At 44.2% G+C, this 21,010-nt stretch overlaps 2 protein-coding genes across 3 annotated transcripts in view; one reads left to right on the top strand and one right to left on the bottom strand.

Moving 5' to 3' along the window:
- Positions 1-7,741, bottom strand: part of GARNL3 (GTPase activating Rap/RanGAP domain like 3) — a 172,003-nt gene extending 164,262 nt beyond the window's left edge. For both annotated transcript variants that reach the window (XM_075185689.1, XM_075185691.1), the window contains exon 1: positions 7,484-7,741. In XM_075185689.1, coding sequence (XP_075041790.1) covers positions 7,484-7,584 — 101 coding nt within the window. In that variant the 5' untranslated portion in view covers positions 7,585-7,741. The remainder of the gene's footprint in view (positions 1-7,483) is intronic.
- Positions 1-10,443, top strand: part of SLC2A8 (solute carrier family 2 member 8) — a 192,879-nt gene extending 182,436 nt beyond the window's left edge. The window contains exon 12 of the mRNA XM_075185695.1: positions 10,427-10,443. The gene's annotated coding sequence lies outside the window, so the exon portion shown is untranslated. The remainder of the gene's footprint in view (positions 1-10,426) is intronic.
- The last annotated feature ends 10,567 nt before the right edge of the window (positions 10,444-21,010 follow it).

Here is a 21,010-nt window from a genome sequence, read left to right as displayed (position 1 = left end):
AGACCTAAGAGCCTATAGACTTATGAGGATTATTACTGACATAATGTAAAGCGGAATTTACAGCCTTTGTATTATCCAGTCACTGTCTGTGACTTTAGATACAAAAGTGCTCAACTGTACTTAGGGCCGGTGCTAGGGTCCACGGCGCCCTAGGCATTTTTAAAAAAGCGGCGCCCCCCCCCCGCAAAAATCGCTGCCCTCCTCCCTCCTCTCCTTACCTTGTCTCACCACCGCCGCCTCTCTGCTCCGTCTCCTCCCCTCCACTCACTGACACTAGTAAGTGGAGGGGAGGAGATGGAGCAGAGAGGCGGCGTTGGTGACAAAATAGCCTCTCCCCCCCTACCCGTCCATCTGAATGCTGTGCGGCGGCCGTGACAGGTATGGTCAGCGGTCGCCGCACAGTTTTAAAGTATTTTAGAATACTGTGGCGCCCTCCAGAGCCCGGCGCCCTAGGCAAGTGCCTAACCTTGCCTAATGGGAGCGCCAGGCCTGACTGTACTGTGCTGGTAAAAAGCAGCTCTATGTCGTGTCCATGTGTGTGATAAAAGGGTAGATTTATCAAACTTTCTGGAAATGAAAAGTGGAGATGTTGTCCAGTGACCAATCAGATTCTAGCCTCATTTCCTGGAATGTACTAGATAAATGTTAGCTGGATCCTGATTGGTTGTTACGTGCAACACTTACACTTTTCCAATTATTGGAAAATAGAAGACGGATAATAAAACATATTTAGTAACATGTGCCCTAACCCTAATATGCCAGGACCCCATGTACCCATCATTAAATTGCAGTTAAGTGAATTTAGATCTACTCGGCGCCTAGTTAGAGAATCGGCAGGCGGTGTTTGTGGCTTGTGTGTGAACTTCATGAGAACCAAACAGATGGGGGGAAGATTATTTCATGATATTAGTAAAGCAACATAGCAAGAAAATAGAATGTTCATAACTTATTAAAAATAGGTGTCCTTATTTCCGGCAGAGCCTGATTAATACCCCAAGGGGACAGATACTGGTTTGGGCCCCTCCCCCACCTCTGTTTGTCAAAAAACCCTACAAAAAAAACATGTTTGCTACTCTGGTCCCCACTATTCCTAACGTACCATAGGAGCCTGCATTGCTTTAGTGATAATCCGGCTATAATTTCTGGAAACGTTTTAAGTGTCTCTAATAAAATATGTATATATATATATATATATATATATATATATATATATATATATATATATATATATGTATGTATGTGTATGTATATGTATATATAGTTTGTAGAGTTAAACTTCAAGGTCACCGACGCCCTGGGTGAGTACCGGCCTCTTATTTACCTTATCATGCTACAGTACAACTGCAAAGAGGGAGAGATTAAGAGAGAGCATTAATCAAATATTAATAATAGAGCAGTGTTTGAAGTCGCCTTATCTCCCCCTGGTATAATACTTCTCCTTGTGCGAATCTGGATAACGCTCAATAACGTCTAGAACTGCAAAACAAATTACGTTTCCCGGGCAGGGACCTGTTCTAGAACCTTCCTTCAAAGATTAATACACTCCTGACTAAAAAGTATTCAAATGTATATAAAGTTTTAATGTAAACTATGTAAAGTTATTCTGGTATTTAGAATATACATATGGCGGTTTTTGCTTGACAAATGGCGAGATGAGAATTTCCGCAGCCCCAATGGACCGAATGGGGGTTGATTAGATTGGACACAAGTCCGTTCTTTATAGAACTTAGACATTTCTTCACCTTACTCACCAAAAATGCGCTCGCACCTACGTCCGCATCAAGACTGTTGCACATCACTGAATTGCATTTCCTTACGCCAGGAAAATAAATATTTTTTTTTGCAATTTTCAGCATGACCCCCTGTGTTTACCTAATTCATACCAACTATCAACAGTAGCCATCACAATTGGCTAATGTTGTTTGACGCTGCTAACTTTTGACCAGCTAATTTTAGCAACTTTCCATAACTATATATATATATAGACCGCAGATATCGCAATTATTATTACACTACATATTACGTAGCACTTTAGAGACACAGAGAATAATTAATCAGTCCATGCACAAGGAGCTTACAATCTATATTCCCTACCACCAGGACATCTAAAAAAGTGCTAACTTCATCAGCCAGTATGTTATTGGAGTGTGGGAGGAAACCAGAGCACCCAGTGGAAACTCAACACAAACATGGAGAGAACATACAAACTCCACACAGATAAGGCTATTGTTGGAATCGAACCCTGGACCCCAGCAGTACCATGATACCCCGGTACCGGAGACGTCTCATCATACTATACTACAGGTCAAATCCTGCAAAACACTAACCTGGGAATCTCAGATATCCCGACGTCTCCGGTACGAGAGTTAATGCAGCTTCTAGACCTTGGCCAGGGAAGTTAAGAGGAGACGAGATTCCCCATTAAATAATAATTCTTAGTAATGCGCCTGCATCAATTTCCTGTGTGAGATGTAACATTATTATATATAGACCCAACTCCCGAGTTCTGGGACAGACGATCAGCAGATTTATCTGGGACAAGACACGTTATACTCACCATAAACTTCTAACAACCATCTGTCCCCAGAATATGCCTGAAACGTGGATGGTTTTCAAACAGAATGAAGTAACACCAGGAGAAAATGCTGTATACCAAAATAATGGTACAGATATAAAGTATAATACATGGAGCAACATCAAATGCAAAAATAACTCCGCCTAGCCTGAACATAGCCTCACGTATAATATAATAATATAATAATAGTACAGAGAGTAAAAAGGGTCATGACATTTTCAGGGCAGTTCTAGCCCCAAGATAGGGATTTGCCCTGTAAGACGCCCCCAGGGGGTAATACTCAAACAGTTGTCAGAGGAGAGCGTGCAGAGGATTGACAATCGGGGAACTCTCCTCATTGATGTCCATCAGAACCTTTTCCTTACTCTTCTCATCCAGCGAGCGCAGGTCTGCGGTCTTGGCAGTAACCCATGAAGAGGGAGCAGTTTCACTAATCAGCGGAGACAGATTCAGCAGGCCTTGTATCAGACTAAAGAGGAAGTCAGCCGCTATCACTGTAATTTTTTAAGGAAGAAAAAAAATAAAAATATTCAGAAATTCTAAACGTTATTTGTGCTCGAAGCAAGCAGAATTCTCAGTGGTTATTGTAACGATTTTAATATATGGAGATGGCTGTTCCACTTTAAATGTCAATATTTCCATATAGACAATTTAAATCATCTCGGGGCTAATTAGTAAAAAAAAAACAGGTCATTATTTGACCATTTTTTAAAATGTGTTTGCTGCAAAAAAATCTGCAGTACTGTAGTGAACTAGCTGATCATTCATCATGAAGAGCGATCTATGTTGTATCGACCGCAAGGATCGGATCCCCGGAATATCTGAGCGATGAATCAACCACAGAATCCAATCCGTTCGCTGACTGGGGGCCAGGAACGAGAGCCTGGCCCACAAGACACAGAAAGTACATGTTTTCTCAATGGGTTAAAGGGCAGCACAAGCTCAATACAAATGGAAATGAAATCTGGTATCTTCGGATCGATGTGTAATGTCATCACTGGGCGTGGCGACCAAATAGGCGATCAATCATCCTGAACGGAGGTTTGTCACTAATACCCCATCACAACAAGTTTACAGAAAATTACTGTCCACAAACAAAGAATACTGGCAAAAGTGGACAAACCTAGCATCAAATTAACATGAATCAGCGCTGCGGAATTAGTGGCGCTATATAAATAACTGATGAAGATGATGATAATTAATGAAAGTGATAAATTAAGTACTAAAGACAAATGGACTCTTAGCCAACAATGTCGTATTTCTAGCCGTTGGCTGAGGCGTACACATCTCGAGATGCATCCTGCTACGCATTGGTGGTATACGCGCCTGGTATGCGCCAAGTCAACATCAGCAGCAGTATGTATTTGTAGACCTGCGCAGCATGAGTTTTCGCAATTAACACCACGTACATTACCGTCCAAGCGGTTTCTTTGCGCATAATGAAGAAATACTAAATATTCCTTAACCACAGTTAATTAGTTCAGCCTAGGTTATTGCCACTGGAAAATAAGCTGGACGAACAGCAGCAGAACATTATCACGCTGTGTAAAAATGGGTGATAGCGGTCAGGTCTGAGCACCAATCACAGGCTACAACTCAGCGCTGCCCCTAGAGGCGACTTATCATACAGCACAAAATCATTTTTTATCATAGACTCTTACTTATATATTACTGTCAGATTGTCCCTTGCAGGCAACACAAGTACTGTACTCATATATATATATATATATATATATATATATATATATATATATATATATATATATATATATATTACTGATGATAGGTCTACATATGCATTCCAGAACTTACTAATGCAGGTGAGGTGAGGTCTGGTTGAGGTCCCAGGGGATTTTGGGATATGTAGTTTAGTACCAAGCTCTTCCTGTAGCTGGAGCAATACTACTGGACTACATCAACCAGAATGCCTTGCCTTATAGATCACATCATAACCAACTGCCAATCAGTGCAATATAACTGCAGATTTACCTAGCTCAGGTTCCCCCCCTTCTCCTCATCAGGTAATGGGGGTGTTCTGAAAACTGGTGCAGAAAGGTGCTGTAACTCAGAGCAACCAATCAGATGGTGTCATTTACAAGTGCAACTTACACAATGAAAGCAACCATCTGATTGGTTACACTTGTACAATGTGCGTCGTTGTCCAGGGATTTGCGGCCGCCAAAATGGTGAAATCCGCTGCAGGTGCAAAAGTTTGCACCTGTAGATGGGAGAAGTTTGGGGAATCGCAGGCGTTCCATCGCTAAAGGCGCGTTAACTGTGCAAACGAATAGTAATAATATTATTTTCTTCTGTTATCGCCTCCGTGACATGGCGATAACAGAGCAGTTGTGGACACTGTACATGTACCACCACTATGCTTGTTACATAGGCTTTTTAGTTTTACTCCTAACACACGTAAAGAGGTTATTTGGAACGTGCCGTGTTTTGCAGCTGATTTAGGAGAAGGCACATGGATCACAGCAAGACTGCAGCAGCCCTCACACCCTCCGCTTCTCCCCGTCACAGTGAATGAGATTCTACGGCTCTTGGATCTAATAAGTCTCCACACAACACTCTCCTCCCATCACTTACAGACATTGATTGTATAAAAGCCACACTGCAGTGATGAGACCACTACCACGCTGCCTGCAGCGCAGAACGCCAGATAATGCAGAACTGATGTGACTCCCGGGGGACCGGAGGGGTTTATCAGTATGTAAATTCAATAGGTGCTCCCGGGAATGATCCCATTAATTGGGTAGTAATTTGGCAGCAAAACATTTCTGAAAAAAATAAGAATCTAAGTTAAAGATCTAGCAATAATAAAATAGGCATTATATAAAATAAACAGCTTATTTAAAAAAAGAAAAGAATAAAATATATATATATATATCTGGTCCAGGTGCTACATTTTCATGGCTGAGAAAAATAATTAACAAATTAATAGAATTTTTGGACATTTGTAGAAAGATCTGCATAGGAAACATATACAGAATATAAGGGTAAAGGATAGAAGACAATATGTTTCCATTATCTTTATGGTACAGGTGCGTATGTACCAACTGTCCCAATTTAGACGGGACAGCCCCAATTTTAGGGAACTTTCATGTCCTGACAATCAGGACTTTTGCCCAAACTGTCGCAGTAATACTAGGGTACATTTAGGGAAGAGGAGTTACGATGGGGCAGGATAGCACTTTGGAAACACTTGGACACCCCAGGGTCGTAACCACAACAACGAGACGCGTTTCGCCCCCAATGTGGTCTGGCCGTACGTTCTTTTCAGAGGCTCGCACTGCTGAGAGGTATACAGGTATGGGATATTTTATTTTGAACACCAATTTCCAGGAATTCTCAAAATATAGACAGACATGATCACCAGTATCTCCTCTTCCTAAAGTCACTGAGAGGAGTCCTGCACTACAATGTAATGAGGAAGGGAAAGTCATACACGCAGTCATGATCACTAAACACCTCCTCCTACAGTTACTGTGAGGAGCTCTGCTACACAAGGTAAAGACGATACTATCTTACTCACAAACATGATCACTGAGTCACTGAGAGAAGCACTGCTACATATGGCAAAGAGGAGGAGGATGCCATAGTCACAAATATGATCATAGCTCCTCCTACAGCCACTGCGAGGAGCACTGCTACTTATGGTAAAGAGGAGGAGGACACCATAGTCACAAACATGATCGCTGAGCTCCTCCTACAGCCACTGCGAGGAGCACTGCTACTTATGGTAAAGAGAAGGACACCATAGTCACAAACATGATCGCTGAGCTCCTCCTACAGCCACTGCGAGAGGCACTGCTATGCAATGTAATGAGAAGATGAATGCCATACCCACACATATAATCACTGGGTGTCTCCTCCTACAGTCACTTAGAGGAGCACTGCCAGGAACAATGTGGGGAATGACAGGCCTTTTTTTTTTCTACAGCACAGTATGTAGCACTGGTATCAGCAACATATCAGACTGACTTGTGTCATTATTTCACATGGATTTACAGCTAATACAAACATCCTGATTACTATAAGCTCTGGTATGTATGGGAGAAATGTTTTGTTAGCAACAATAAATCATTCTTGGACTGTGCAGCTACCGTCACATACAAGGGACGTGTCATAAAGGTATAATGTACCCGAGTATAACAATGACTGTCAATCAAATCTCAGTGACTGACCCTGAAGAAGCAGGAACTTGTCCAAGGACACATTACAATGTGCTTGTATCAGTCTCCCCCATTCCCAAAACTGGCTAACACCCCCCCTCCAATCACAACTCTCGTTAATGAGCTGATACATATAGACTGAGCTTCATATGAGATTATTATACAGCTGTTGCATGAAATTCTCTCACCCCCCCCCCACCCCATGACAGTCCCAGTGCTACAGACCTGCAGCTGGTACAAGAGGTTCTGCAGGAGCTCTGCTATAACCCTTCACCTACACATACAGCACAGATTATATTATTACAGCACATGGAGAGCCCCCCCCCTGTACCCTGGCATATGACTCTGATAATGTCTCCCACAGCTGTGCAACAGACTGGGATTCCAGGCTGCTTCTGCAACTTTGTGCCTATGTGGGTGTCTGATCCCCCCCTTGCCTAATATAAGGCTCTTTTATGAAGCTGCCACTGTCAAAATCCGAGTTCAGTAACAAAACATTTACCCCCTCCCTTCCCTCCTAACCCCCATAGTGTGCAGTCTATTAACCCCTTCTGTGCACCCTGCACTGCGATCTTCCCCCAACAGATGGAAGTTGAGGGAGATGGAACATTTTACCCATCCTGTCAGTCTACGAGCTCAATATCTGATGCCAAATAGTGTCAGTTGTTGCTGATGCCCCGGCAGGTACTGAGAGGGGTAATGGGGGCAGTTGTTACATTGTTGCACTTACCTCTGGATCTCAAAGCTGCAGCCCTTCCTCAGCAGAGCAGCCCTCTTCCTCATGATGGAGGATTTCTCTTTCCCCATGTAAGTATCAACCTGGCAATCCATGCTTGCCCCCCTCTTCTCCCCCCCCTCCTCTCTGAGAGGAGACCCTCAGAAATATGGGGGTGTCCCAGGCTGGAGAAGTAGCTTCCAGTAACGCTCTGCTCAGTCTCCTAACTCTTTACATGTCAGCGGCTGCTGTCCTGGAGGAGGAGGTTGTGCTGTGTGTGTGCTCTGTGCTGTGTGTGTGCTGTGTCCCCTCCTCCTCATTCACACACAGCCCTGCTCTGCTGTCCATCACTGGCACTGCACAGCCATCTCACCTGCTGCTGCTGCTGCAGAACCTCTTGGAGACAGGACTGTCAATCACTGTCAGTGGGAAGATATCATAAATGTCTTTGGATTTGGCCATATATTTAATTAGAACAAATATTACTCCTTATTATAGTTTGTGTTTTGTTATGATGCCCCTTTCCGTTTCCAATATATTGACTTGTGTCATTGTTCTTGGCGATGTCCCTGCAGAGGTCTGGGGACTCGTGTAGCGAGGGTCCTGCTCCAGCTTACGTGTAATCGCTCTGCGCACGCTCAGAAAGTGGGAGCGCGCATATGCGTCAACGCAGACATGCCTGATTCTGGCACTTGCGCAGGGCCATCTTTTCCATTGGGCACGATGGGCAGCTGCCCGGGGGCCCCACGGGCAAGGGGGCCCCATAGGCACGGCTCTTAATGAGAATAAATAATCCTGCAAAAGAAAAAAACCTGCAAAAAAACCTTCAAGGGTCACTGAGCAAGTACATCTATCTATCTCTATCTCTATATATCTATATCTGTATCTATATATCTATATCAAGGGGCCCCGGTGCACTGCTTTGCCCGGGGGCCCATAATGTTGTTAAGATGGCCTTGCACTTGCGCCCACCTGTGACTGGAGAGGCAGGAAGGGGCGTGTATATTAAAGACGCGTTCGCGCAAATGTGGCTCATGCAGATCTGCAGAAACACGCATGTGCGCCTGGTAGTAGGCATGTGTTTTGCAGCTGTTATAGGTGAATAACATAGGGAAACAAGCTCGTTTTTGGCTCCCGTTTTGCGCCAGCTTCATAGTCACTAAAAGCTCTACCCACAAAGCAACATAATAATCAGGAGATTACTACAAAATTATTTATAATTTAAACCGGGGGGTAAATGTATCAAGCTGAGAGTTTTCCGGCGGGTTTGAACAACCAATCAGATTCTAGTTATCATTTATTTAGTACATTCTACAAAATGACAGCTAGAATCTGATTGGTTGCTATAGGCAACATCTCCACTTTTCAAACCCGCTGGAAAACTCTCAGCTTGATACATTTACTCCCAGGGCTGTAGAATGTGTACTCCTCTATTTTACCACCGACTGCTTCGTAAACGGCAAATGTATATTCATTGGGAATAACAGACCTACTTCAGTAGAATGGTAGCACGCTGCATTTTCATCACACACCATAAATCGTCAGGCTACTTGGATTAATTGATCATAAATATTTTATTAAAATTCCTGAACAGGAAAACAGCGCTAAATTCATAGGAAAGTAAATATACAACAAACTATGTATTTAATAAATATATAATAGGATATATAACATGTAAAAAGCTGAACGCTGTGCAATGAAAATATACGATACTGTAAGTCAACGAACACTTAGTATTTATTGTAAATCTATGAAGAACAGAATCGCCTCCTCCTTCCTGCAGTCCTTGTCTTTGTTTTGTTGTCCTGGTTTTCACCTCCAGCCGTTTTGCATTTTTATTTTGTAGTCGGAGTCGATACATTTTTCCCAAAATTGCTTCTGATCCGCAGCCAGCGTCGGACTGGCCCACAGGACTACCGGTAAAATTACCGGTAGGCCCGGCTACCTTACGGCCACACCCCCTTTTAGATGTGGGCGGAGCTTACCTGGAGGCCTGTTGTTCACACCAGGGTGCTCGCATTCCTCTCCGGCGTCCCCGCTGCTGCGGATGACTGGCTGTCACTGACAGCCAGTCATCTTTCACCTTTCACATGCGATCGCAGCTGCGATCATGTGACCCGCCCACTCACCCTGTCAGCTGATGTTCCCGCACCGCTGAAGGGAGAAGGTCAGAGAGGCTGCATCAATCAACTTTTGGGTAAGTATACTTTAACCAGCTGTTTATATTGTTTGTGCTAAAAAATCATTTATGTATTACAGTTTTTTATCTTGATAACACTGGATTTCAATGTTATTAGTATTGGTTTTGATATTAATTTAGCTTTGTTGATCATTACACACACCCAGTATTAGATACACATTACAGTCCAAATAGGTGTGTATGTTTGTATCCTTGTGTGTCCCACTTCCCCCCTGATTTGTGCCCATCCCATAAAACCCTGTCAATTTTAAATTTTTTGAGTACTGTCAGGATACTCTACCCCCTGGGAATAGTGGCAGCATCACCCTCTTCACCTTTTTTTTATTTTTACCAGAAAGTACTAAGGTAGCGCTCATCGTAAAAAGTATATTACATCTGTTCTCTGTCTCTCTCTCTCTCTCTCTCTCTCTCTCTATATATATATATAAAATGTGTGTGAATTGAGAGGACTATTGCAGGCATAATATGAATCGGGGACACTTGCGTGGCGTAACATTGTGGGCACTACCGTGTGGCATAGCATTGTTTTGGGGGCACTACTATGAGGCATAGTGGGGCTGCCTATCTATACTAAACTATAAGGGGGCTGACTATACTAAACTCTAGTGAGGGGGGCTGCACAGAGAACACTATAGGGAGGGGCTGAAGGGACCTTTAATGCTGAGGTGGTTTGGGTCTATAATTGAATGTGGGTGCTGTTGATTTAATGGCAGGGATGGTTGGCATTTCTAAATGTACCCATTATTTTTTCCAAATAGGGCCCTCAACATTCCTGGATCCAGACAAGCCGCAACTAAAGAAACCAGCAGCCACAGGTGGTAAAAGTGACAACAACAGGTAGGACAGTCTGTCAAATGTTCTGAGTCTAGTGCAGGCTTGGCTAACTTGTGGTACTCCAGGTGTTGTGAAACTACAAGTCCCAGCATATCCTTACAGCAATAAGCTGCTATATATTGGCAAAGCATGCTGGGGCTTGTAGTTTCACTACACTAAGGTGCTAGCTGTCTTTCGTGGACTGACCACTCCCCCTCTAGTGTCTGGTTTCGCCTCTATGATGGCTGACCACACCCCCTTTGGTGGGCCCCTAGTGTTGCATTCCCCGGTGGGCCCTTCATGCCCCAGTCCGACACTGTCCGCAGCCCTGATGCAAACAGCGCATTTTACTTACATCTCACTGGGGCTTTATAAGTTGTTTCTCCTTAATATCAGTGTGTAAGCGGCTTTCTGTTATGTGCCACTAAAACCAAAATTATCTGGAGCATTCAAAAAGTTCACAGGACAAGACCAACCTGCGGCCAATCAAAGCATCAGAACTTCCACAGATCTAGGACCAGTAACCAATCAGAGCATAAGAACGTCTAAAGGACTACACCAACATGTATCCAATCAGAGCATAAGAACATTCATAAGGGAACTAACCTGTAGCCAATCAGAGCATTAGAATATTCCCAGGACTAGACCAACCTTCTAGCCAATCAGAACATTAGAATATACACTGGACTAGACCAAATTAGGACCAATCAGAGTATTAAAACATTTACTGTACAACCTGTGACAAATCAGAACATTAGAATATTCCCAGACTAGAACTCCTGTAGCCAATCAGAGCATTATAACCTTTATAGTCCTCTGCAATTGGTGACCAATCAGAGCATTAGAATATTCCCAGGCTAGAACTCCTGTAGCCAATCAGAGCACTAGAACATTCACAGGACCAGATCATATATCCAATATGTTTTCTAATTAAATTAATTGCTGTACTAAAATTATCTTATACAGGAATCAAAGCCCTGAGTAAGAGTCCTCTCGGGCCCTATGGCCGCTCATTCACTGTCCCTGCAGTCAGTACAGTTCCTTTTACATCATATTTCCATACAGATCACATTGGTCTCTACTGGATGTAGACTCTGCTTAGGATGTTGTGTACAATACTTGTAATATAAACCTGTACTACCAGCCGGGGACACAGCGCTCCAGCGAATCTTCTGAATCCCTAATCTGCCACCTACCAGCGCCAGCTCCTGAGTTATTGTGTCACGCCGTCCTCTGCAAACCTCCAACATTTCCAGATGTATTCACGACATTACCCAATTAGGAAGGTACAATTAACTACTAGGCCTCGCACACCCAGGCATTACATTTAAGTTTTTAATATACTCACCTAGAGCTTATTAAAAGCTCTCAAGAATATTAAATACTATTCATTATTTTTTTAATTTAATGTTATTTATTAAATATTAAGTTCTAAAAGTGGTTTTGGCGCTGGTATTCCCAGAAAACAATGGAAACGGCTGGACCTGTATCCGTACACGTTCTGACAAGCTCCGCGTCAATTTCAATGTTAACTGTAGCGCTCAGAAGGGTTAAGTACAATGACGTTCTATGGTAATGCTTAGTAAGTAATTAATATATATATATATAGAGAGAGAGAGAGAGAACGATAATGAGACAATACATTGTTTCATTTTAGTCTCCAGCAATCTCAGAACACAGCCATTGAATTCTGATTTAGTAGATAATTGCTACCAACCTATAATTACCTTTGGCGCTTACATGGCCAGTGACTAAGAGACTAATAACGCTCTAAATAGAACAATTCAGCCAGGTAGAAAAAGGTCTATTTTTTTTCTGCCGTCGGTCCAATGTGAAACATCCGCCGCGATCATTCTGTTACCGCCATAGAAAAGACTGGCGGAGATCGGAGACAATCACAATTTTAGTGTAACCAGAGATCCATTAGTCCTGAGTGGGAGTTTATAGTTCTTAAGCTATAAATGTTTTGTTCGTATAACCATTAACCTCAGACAAACATACAATAGTTCAGTTAATAAAATCAGTGGCTAAAGTAAAAAACTTACGTTATAAATGTTCCATTCACTGCTGAGGTCAATCTAATTGATTTAAAAGATAATTCGAGACTAGGGGCGAAATTCAGTCAATTCTCGCAGAGAGAACAGAACGCCAGCTTAGGTGGCTTCATCAAACATTCTTTGAAAAAGGCAACAAGGCCGATTCGCTTTTGGCCAGGAGACTGAGAGCCGAACGGGGTTCCCAAACAATCAATTCTATCAGAAACAAAAAAGGGGACCTATCTTACGATCCTAGGACCATAAATGAAACATTCCACAAATATTATGAAAATCTGTACAACCTTCATAAGGACCAAACTTCATTTAAAGCCCCCCCTCAAGCCATCAATACCTACTTAGATAATTGTTCCCTTCCTTCCCTATCCTCCCGCCAGGCTTTTACTCTTAACGAGGCTATCTCCAACGAAGAAGTAATCTCTGCACTAAAGTCACAGAAGAACTCCAAAGCTCCCGGCCCTGACGGCTTTATGATGCTTTATTACAAAACATTCTCCAAAGAACTAGTCCCTCATTTGACGCATCTGTTTAATTCCATTATGACGGGGGGTAAATTCCATGCGGAATCCACGCGTTCCACTATAGTGGTGATTCCTAAACCTAATAAGGACCCGACCTGTTGCCCCAGCTACCGCCCCATTTCACTAATCAACTCTGACGTTAAACTTTTTTGCCAAAATTCTGGCAAACCGTTTAAATGCCTATTTACCAACATTGGTCTTTCCAGACCAAGTAGGTTTTGTCCCCACCAGGCAGGCTTTAGACAACACTAGGCGTACTATAGACATCATCGCCCATATTAACCAGAATAAGATCCCGTCAGTGGTTTTGGCATTAGACGCCGAAAAGGCCTTTGACAGACTCTCGTGGCCTTTCATGTTCAGCACGTTAAGTCATTTCGGTTTAAACGGGGCCTTTCTTTCGGCCATCCAGGCCCTATATCACCGCCCCACCTCATCGGTATTGACCAATGGACTCCTATCCCAGACTTTTTCACTAGGTAATGGCACTAGACAGGGGTGTCCCTTGTCCCCCCTCTTATACGCTTTATGCATAGAACCTTTAGCTGCCGCCATTAGAAGAAACCCAGACATATCAGGGATTCAAATTGGTCCCCGTCACTTCAAAATCTCCCTATTCGCTGACGACGTACTACTAACACTCGCAAACCCCCTCATTTCACTCCCAAATCTTCTTAAAGAACTTAAAGAATATGGATCTTTATCAAACTATAAAATAAATATTTCTAAATCGGAAGCCCTCTCACTCCAAGTCCCTATCGTCACTAAAAATATTCTCGAATCTTCGTTCGATTTCCAATGGCGCCCCAAGGCGCTACGATATTTAGGGGTTCAGATCACAAAAGAATACAAACAGCTATTCCACGCCAACTACACCCCCTTATTTGACTCAAAAAAAAGAGACCTGGCCAGATGGGACTCGCTTTTGTCTCCTGGTTTGGTAGGATTAGTGTGATAAAAATGAATGTTCTGCCTAGAGTCTTATACCTTTTTCAGACCTTACCAATTCCTATCCCAGGTACTTTTCTAACGAATCTGCAATCTTCATGCGGTACATTTATCTGGCAAGGTAAAAAATCAAGACTCAAAAGGTCCTGCCTAGCTAAACCCACCCAGTCAGGGGGATCATCATCATCATCATCATCATCATCATTTATTTATATAGCGCCACTAATTCCGCAGCGCTGTACAGAGAACTCATTCACATCAGTCCCTGCCCCATTGGAGCTCACAGTCTAAATTCCCTACTATACACACACTCACACACACAGACAGACAGAGAGGGAGGGAGAGACTAGGGTCAATTTTTTTTTTTTTTTTTTTTATTATTTTTTTATTGCAGCTAATTAACCTACCAGTATGTTTTTGGAGTGTGGGAGGAAACCGGAGCACCCGGAGGAAACCCACGCAAACACAGGGAGAACATACAAACTCCACACAGATAAGGCCATGGTCGGGAATTGAACTCATGACCCCAATGCTGTGAGGCAGACGTGCTAACCACTACGCCACTGTGCTGCCCTGGATACGGACTTCCGCTCTTGGAGCGCTACTATCATGCAGTTAACCTTAATCATATCATTTCCTGGCAGTCTGCTCCGGGGATCAAGAGATGGGTCGATCTAGAGAACGCACATACACCAGATCACAATCTGAATTCGCTCCCCTGGCTCCCTAGAGCTCAAAGGCCGGCCCCAGTGTACTCGCACCCCTCCATACAGTTCACACTCAACCTATGGGACAAGCTCCATAGAAAGTGGGAGCTCACCTCATTTCCTTCTCCTCTTACTCCACTGTGGCATCATCCGGATTTCCCAGCAGGAAATATGCGGTCGTTCTCGCGCCCCTGGCAAGAGGCTGGTATCACTCAGTTTACTCACATTATGGGAGATTTTGCTTCCCACACTTTCCTGGATCTAAGAGAAAAAAAGGGCCTTCCTTCATCCTTACAGTTTGCTTACACTCAAATCCGAAGCTTTATTCAATCTCTCTGTAGATCCTCCAAGCTACGTAGCCTCACTCCTTTTGAGAGGAGCTGTGTGTATAGGCCAGGAGATTCAGGACTAATATCTCTGATATACCATAATTTCCTGGTACCAAAAACTGACACTGCGGAATCGTTTGAGGCGGCATGGCTCCGGGATACTGGTAGAGCTCTGGATCAGAAGGGATGGTCCCGGCTACGGGTGAGAATCTCCAAAATCTCCATTAATACTTCAATACGAGAAAACACATTTAAAGTATACACAAGATGGTATCTAGTTGTCACGGGCACTAGGAGTCTTTACCCAGGGATCACCAGGTGATAGGCTTACCAGAGCAGTATAGGTGGTAATATGGTACTCTGGTAGCAGGGTGATCACGGAACAGGAAATAGCAGATGATGAGATGCTCAGGAAAGTCTATGACTAGCAGCACTGGCAATATGGAGGTAGTAATACACGAGGAACTGTATGGACAAAGGACACGTGAAGGTAGTCAGTGGTCTGCGGTAGCAAGTTGTACCACTGCTATAGTGAGGAGGAATGTCCAACAGAAACGAGGAGGTGATGAGAGTCAGCGGTCTGCGGATAGCAAGTTGTACCGCTGTCTGAGTGAAGGAATGGAATCCAAGTGGAGGTATCCGGGGAGTCAGTGGTCTGCGTTAGCAAGTTGTACCACTGCTATGTGAGAGGATACTGGAACAGGTGAAACTGTAAACAGGAGTCAGTGGTCTGCCACTAGCAAGTTGTACCACTGAATATATATGTGAGGAGGTGCACGGGGAGAGACTGCAACACAATATATACACGGGCACCTTGACTTTGATCCACAGTAATATGCACAATATAAATGTATAAATGACTGAACAACACTGCCAATATAGAAAGTCTCTTGAAGTAATCCAGCATGAGATAACACAGTCAATGATGGCAGTAGAGTCAGCAGATAGTACACTCCAGAGGAGAACCAACACAGTCAATGATGGCAATAGACTCAGCGGATAGTACACTCCAGAGGAGAACCAACACAGTCCAGCAAGGTATGCAATACACAGCACAGTCAATGGGAAGTATGCATACCGTGGTTCAGGAGAAGGCAGTCAGACAGGAGTGCAGAGATACCTGAAGGGCAGGAGGCCAGCAGGATACAAGTCCCTGGATGGGTGAAGCGGGGGTCTAGCAGGTGCAGCGCACAGGTAGGTAGACCAGCAGGGAACACAGGAAGGCGTGGAGAGCGGATCAGCAGAAGATGGATGAGTAGCGCTGAGAAGTCACAGCAGCGGGTCTCTGCGGGAACACGGAGGTAACCAATAGCAACCAGCAGGTGCAGTAACGATGGGACCCCGGAGCAGAGTTGAACTGGAACAGATGATCACGGAGAGTAGCGGGTAGCAATAGTGGCAGCAGACTCAAGGGAACACGGTAGAGTTGACGAGGACTGAAGACTGAAGCGCACAGAGGCAGCGGATAGGAATCAGCTAGCAGTCACGATGATGAAACACAGACGAGTTGCAGGTTGAAGACTGTAGTGCACGGAGGCAGCGGATAGGAATCAGCCAAACAGTCACGATGATGAAACACAGACGAGTTGCAGGTTGAAGCCTGTAGTGCACGGAGGCAGCGGATAGGAATCAGCTAACAGTCCCAATGATAAATGGTAGAGTTGAAGTGATTAGAAGACTGTAGTGCACGGAGGCAGCGGATAGGAATCAGCTCACAGTCACGATGATACAGTAGATGGTAGAAGTGGTATGGGAACCACAGTAGTAGAAGTGGTTTGGAAACCACAGAGGTAGAAGTGGTTTGGAAACCACAGGAATCAGCAGGGCTGAATAAACAAGGAAACACAGGAACACCTTCAGAGGCTCATGGGGAATGAGACTCCAAGATCAGGCAACGTGGTGTTGACCACAGGTGCTTAATATAGGGAGGTTGCCTGATCTGCCAATTAAGTTAAAGGAACATACACTGAAGGTTTGGAAAGGGCTGCGCATGCGCAGTCCCTCAGGATAGAGGACGTCCACGGTTCCTAATAGTCCGGGAAGAAGCACTCACAGTCCGGTGAGTGACAGTACCCCCCCTTTTAAAGGTGGGCACAGAACGCCTGGAACCGGGTTTGTCCGGATTTTTGGAATAAAACTTCTTCAGAAGGGCAGGAGCATTAAGATCTTCAGCTTTGATCCATGAACGCTCTTCAGGACCAAAGCCCTTCCAATGAACGAGGAAACGGAGGACTCCTCGCGAAATTTTTGCATCCAATACCTCAGTAATCTCGAAATCCTCCTCCTGATGAACTTGAACTGGCTGCGGTGCTGAGGAAGGAGTCGAGAAACGGTTGATGATGAGAGGTTTGAGCAAGGACACATGGAAGGCATTGGAAATCCGAAGATTCTTAGGAAGAAGAAGTTTAACACATACTGGATTGATAACTTGAATGATCCTATATGGACCAATAAAACGAGGGGCGAATTTCATAGATGGAACCTTCAAACGAATATTTTTGGTAGATAACCAGACACGATCTCCAATTTTTAGTGGTGGAATAGCCCGCCTCTTCTTATCTGCGAAAGACTTATATTTGTTAGATGTCTTCTTTAAACAGGTTTTGACCTGAGACCAGATATTTTTGAAGGTCCGACAAGCAGTCTCCACAGCAGGAACTTGGGTGGGCGGGAGGGCAGGAAATTCCGGAAAAGACGGATGGTGACCGTAGACCACAAAGAATGGAGTTTTGGATGATGACTCATGATACATGTTGTTATGGGCGAATTCAGCCCAAGGGAGCAATTCTACCCAGTTGTCTTGGTTGGCTGAAGAGAACATCCTAATAAAAGTCTCAAGATCTTGATTGACTCGTTCCGTTTGTCCGTTAGATTGCGGATGGTAAGACGATGAGAGTGCTAATCGTATGCCCAAGGTTTTACAAAGGGCCCGCCAGAATCTGGAAACGAATTGTACTCCTCTATCTGACACAATCTCAGACGGACATCCATGGATGCGGAAGATTTCTTTAATGAAATGTTCAGCCAGAGTAGACGAGGAAGGTAAACCGGACAGAGGGACGAAATGAGCCATCTTCGAAAATCTGTCTACCACTACCCAAATAGTATTGTGATTCTTACTTGGTGGCAAATCAGTAACGAAATCCATACTAATATGGGTCCAAGGCTTGGACGGAATGGGTAGTGGTCGCAGCAACCCTGCTGGAGTTCTGCGGGAGGATTTGAACTGAGAACATAAATCACAGGAAGCAATAAACTCTTTGACGTCTCTCCTCATTGAAGGCCACCAGTAACTACGAGAGAGAATCTCAAAGGTCTTATGTTCACCGGCGTGTCCAGAAAAACGAGAGGCATGGAACCACGAAAGGATTTTCCGCCTCAGAGTAGGAGGCACGAGGGTCTTCCCAAATGGTAGCATTTTGGTGGATGAAGCAGCCAGAGAAATACATTTGGGGTCTAGAATAGCATGGTTGGGAACCTCTTCTACATCAGAGGACGTCACAAAAGCTCGAGATAGAGCGTCAGCTTTCTTGTTCTTAGCAGCTGGTTTGAAGGTTATAATTAATTCAAAACGGGAAAAGAAAAGAGACCATCTTGCTTGACGAGGGTTCAAGCATTGAGCAGATTGCAAATATGACAAGTTCTTATGATCCGTGAAGATCGTCACCGGATGGCGAGCTCCTTCCAACAAGTATCTCCATTCCTCTAATGCAGCTTTGATGGCCAGCAACTCCTTGTCCCCGATAGTATAGTTTTTCTCTGCGGGCAGAAGACCCCGAGAGTAGAAGGCACAAGGATGTAATTTTTGTTGCTCCGAGCGTTGGGAGAGAATAGCTCCTAAGCCCACATTAGAGGCATCTACTTCTAGGAAGAAGGGGAGTGTCACATCAGGTTGTCGCAGAATGGGAGCAGACGAGAAGGACTCTTTGAGGATTTGAAAGGCTTGGAGAGCCTCAGATGACCATTGCTTAGTATTAGCCCCTTTCCGAGTTAAGGCCACAATGGGAGATGCAATGGATGAGAAGTCTTGAATGAAGCGTCTATAGTAATTGGCAAAACCTAAAAAACGCTGGATGGCACGAAGAGTAGTTGGCTGAGGCCAATGTAGTACAGCATTTACTTTGTCTGGATCCATCTTCAGGCCAACTCCGGAAACTATATACCCCAAGAATGGAATCTGGGGTAACTCGAATGAACATTTTTCCAATTTACAGAACAACGAGTTTTTCCGTAGTCTGGAGAGGACCTCTGCCACATGTTGGTGATGAGAAGGCAGGTCCTGTGAGAAGATCAATATGTCGTCCAGGTAGACAACGACACATACATATAATAAGTCCCGAAAGATCTCATTGATGAAACCCTGGAAAACCGCGGGGGCATTACACAGCCCGAAGGGCATTACTAAATATTCGTAATGCCCATCTCTGGTGTTAAACGCGGTCTTCCATTCGTCACCGGAACGGATTCTTATTAAATTGTAGGCACCACGAAGATCCAACTTAGTAAATATCCGAGCTCCCTTGATGCGATCAAATAGCTCAGTGATCAGCGGAATGGGATACCGATTCTTGATAGTAATGGCGTTGAGTCCACGAAAATCTATACAAGGGCGTAATGATCCATCCTTCTTTTTGACGAAGAAGAACCCAGCTCCAGCGGGAGAGGTGGAAGGTCGAATGAACCCACGCTGGAGATTCTCCTGTATGTACTCAGATGTGGCTTGAGTTTCAGGTAACGAGAGAGGATAGACCCGACCCCTGGGAGGAGTCTTGCCAGGTAGAAGGTCGATCGGACAATCCCAAGAACGATGAGGAGGAAGACGTTCAGACTGAGCTTTATCAAACACATCGGCAAATGAAGCATACTGAGGAGGGAGTCCCGGGGAGGAAGATGAGATGGAAGATCGCTGTACTTTAAGAGGAATAACTTGAGAGAGACAACGATGGTGACATTCAGACCCCCAAGACGTAACTTGAGGGGTGCGCCAGTCAATCTGGGGAGAGTGACATTGAAGCCATGGAAGGCCTAAGACAATCGGACTTGTCGTAACTGGAAGAATTAAAAACGAAATTTCTTCATGGTGTAGTACACCAATCTGAAGGGTTACTGGAGACGTACTCTGGGTGATGAGACCATTGATGAGACGTGATCCATCTATAGCCGTCACAGTAATGGGTGTTTTTAAAGTGATCACTGGTAGGGACCATTGATTCACTAGTGATTTAGAAATGAAATTTCCTGCTGCTCCGGAATCAATCAATGCCTGTGACTCAAAGGATTTGGTAGCAAAGGAAATCGTAACATCGAAAGCGCAGACTTTAGATTTCATAGACAATGGAGAGGACTCCAGGGACCCTAACTTTACCTCTCCAGAACTAGTTAGGGCCTGGCATTTCCCGATTTCTTAGGGCAAGAACTGAGCATATGTGTGGAATCAGCACAATAGATACAGAGTCTATTCTTTACTCTTCGTTTCCTCTCTTCTAAAGATAATTTGGAACGTCCTATCTCCATGGGAATCACAGAAGGTGAAACTGGACGAAATTGAGGGTTTAAACGAAGAGGTGCTTTAGCAGAAGTTGTTTTCTCAGATTCTCTTTCACGAAATCTCATGTCTACACGATGGCAAAGAGAGATCAAATCTTCTAGTGACGAAGGAAGCTCTTGGGTAGTCAGTGCATCTTTAATTTTATCGGAGAGCCCCTGCCAGAAGGCGGCAACTAATGCTTCAGTATTCCACTGAAGTTCAGAGGCTAAGATCCTAAATTGAATGACATACTGTCCTACTGTATGGGAGCCTTGTCGCAAACGAAGAATGCTGGAAGCAGCGGAGGTCACACGACCTGGTTCATCGAACACACTTCGGAACGTGGAAATGAATTTGGCACTATCTTGTAGAATTGGATCGTTTCTTTCCCACAGAGGGGAGGCCCAAGCCAGGGCTTGTCCAGAAAACAATGAGATAAGATA

This window comes from Mixophyes fleayi, chromosome 9 (assembly GCF_038048845.1).
Source record: "Mixophyes fleayi isolate aMixFle1 chromosome 9, aMixFle1.hap1, whole genome shotgun sequence".
Lineage (NCBI taxonomy): Eukaryota > Metazoa > Chordata > Amphibia > Anura > Limnodynastidae > Mixophyes > Mixophyes fleayi.
This window is presented reverse-complemented; position numbering and strand designations above follow the sequence as displayed.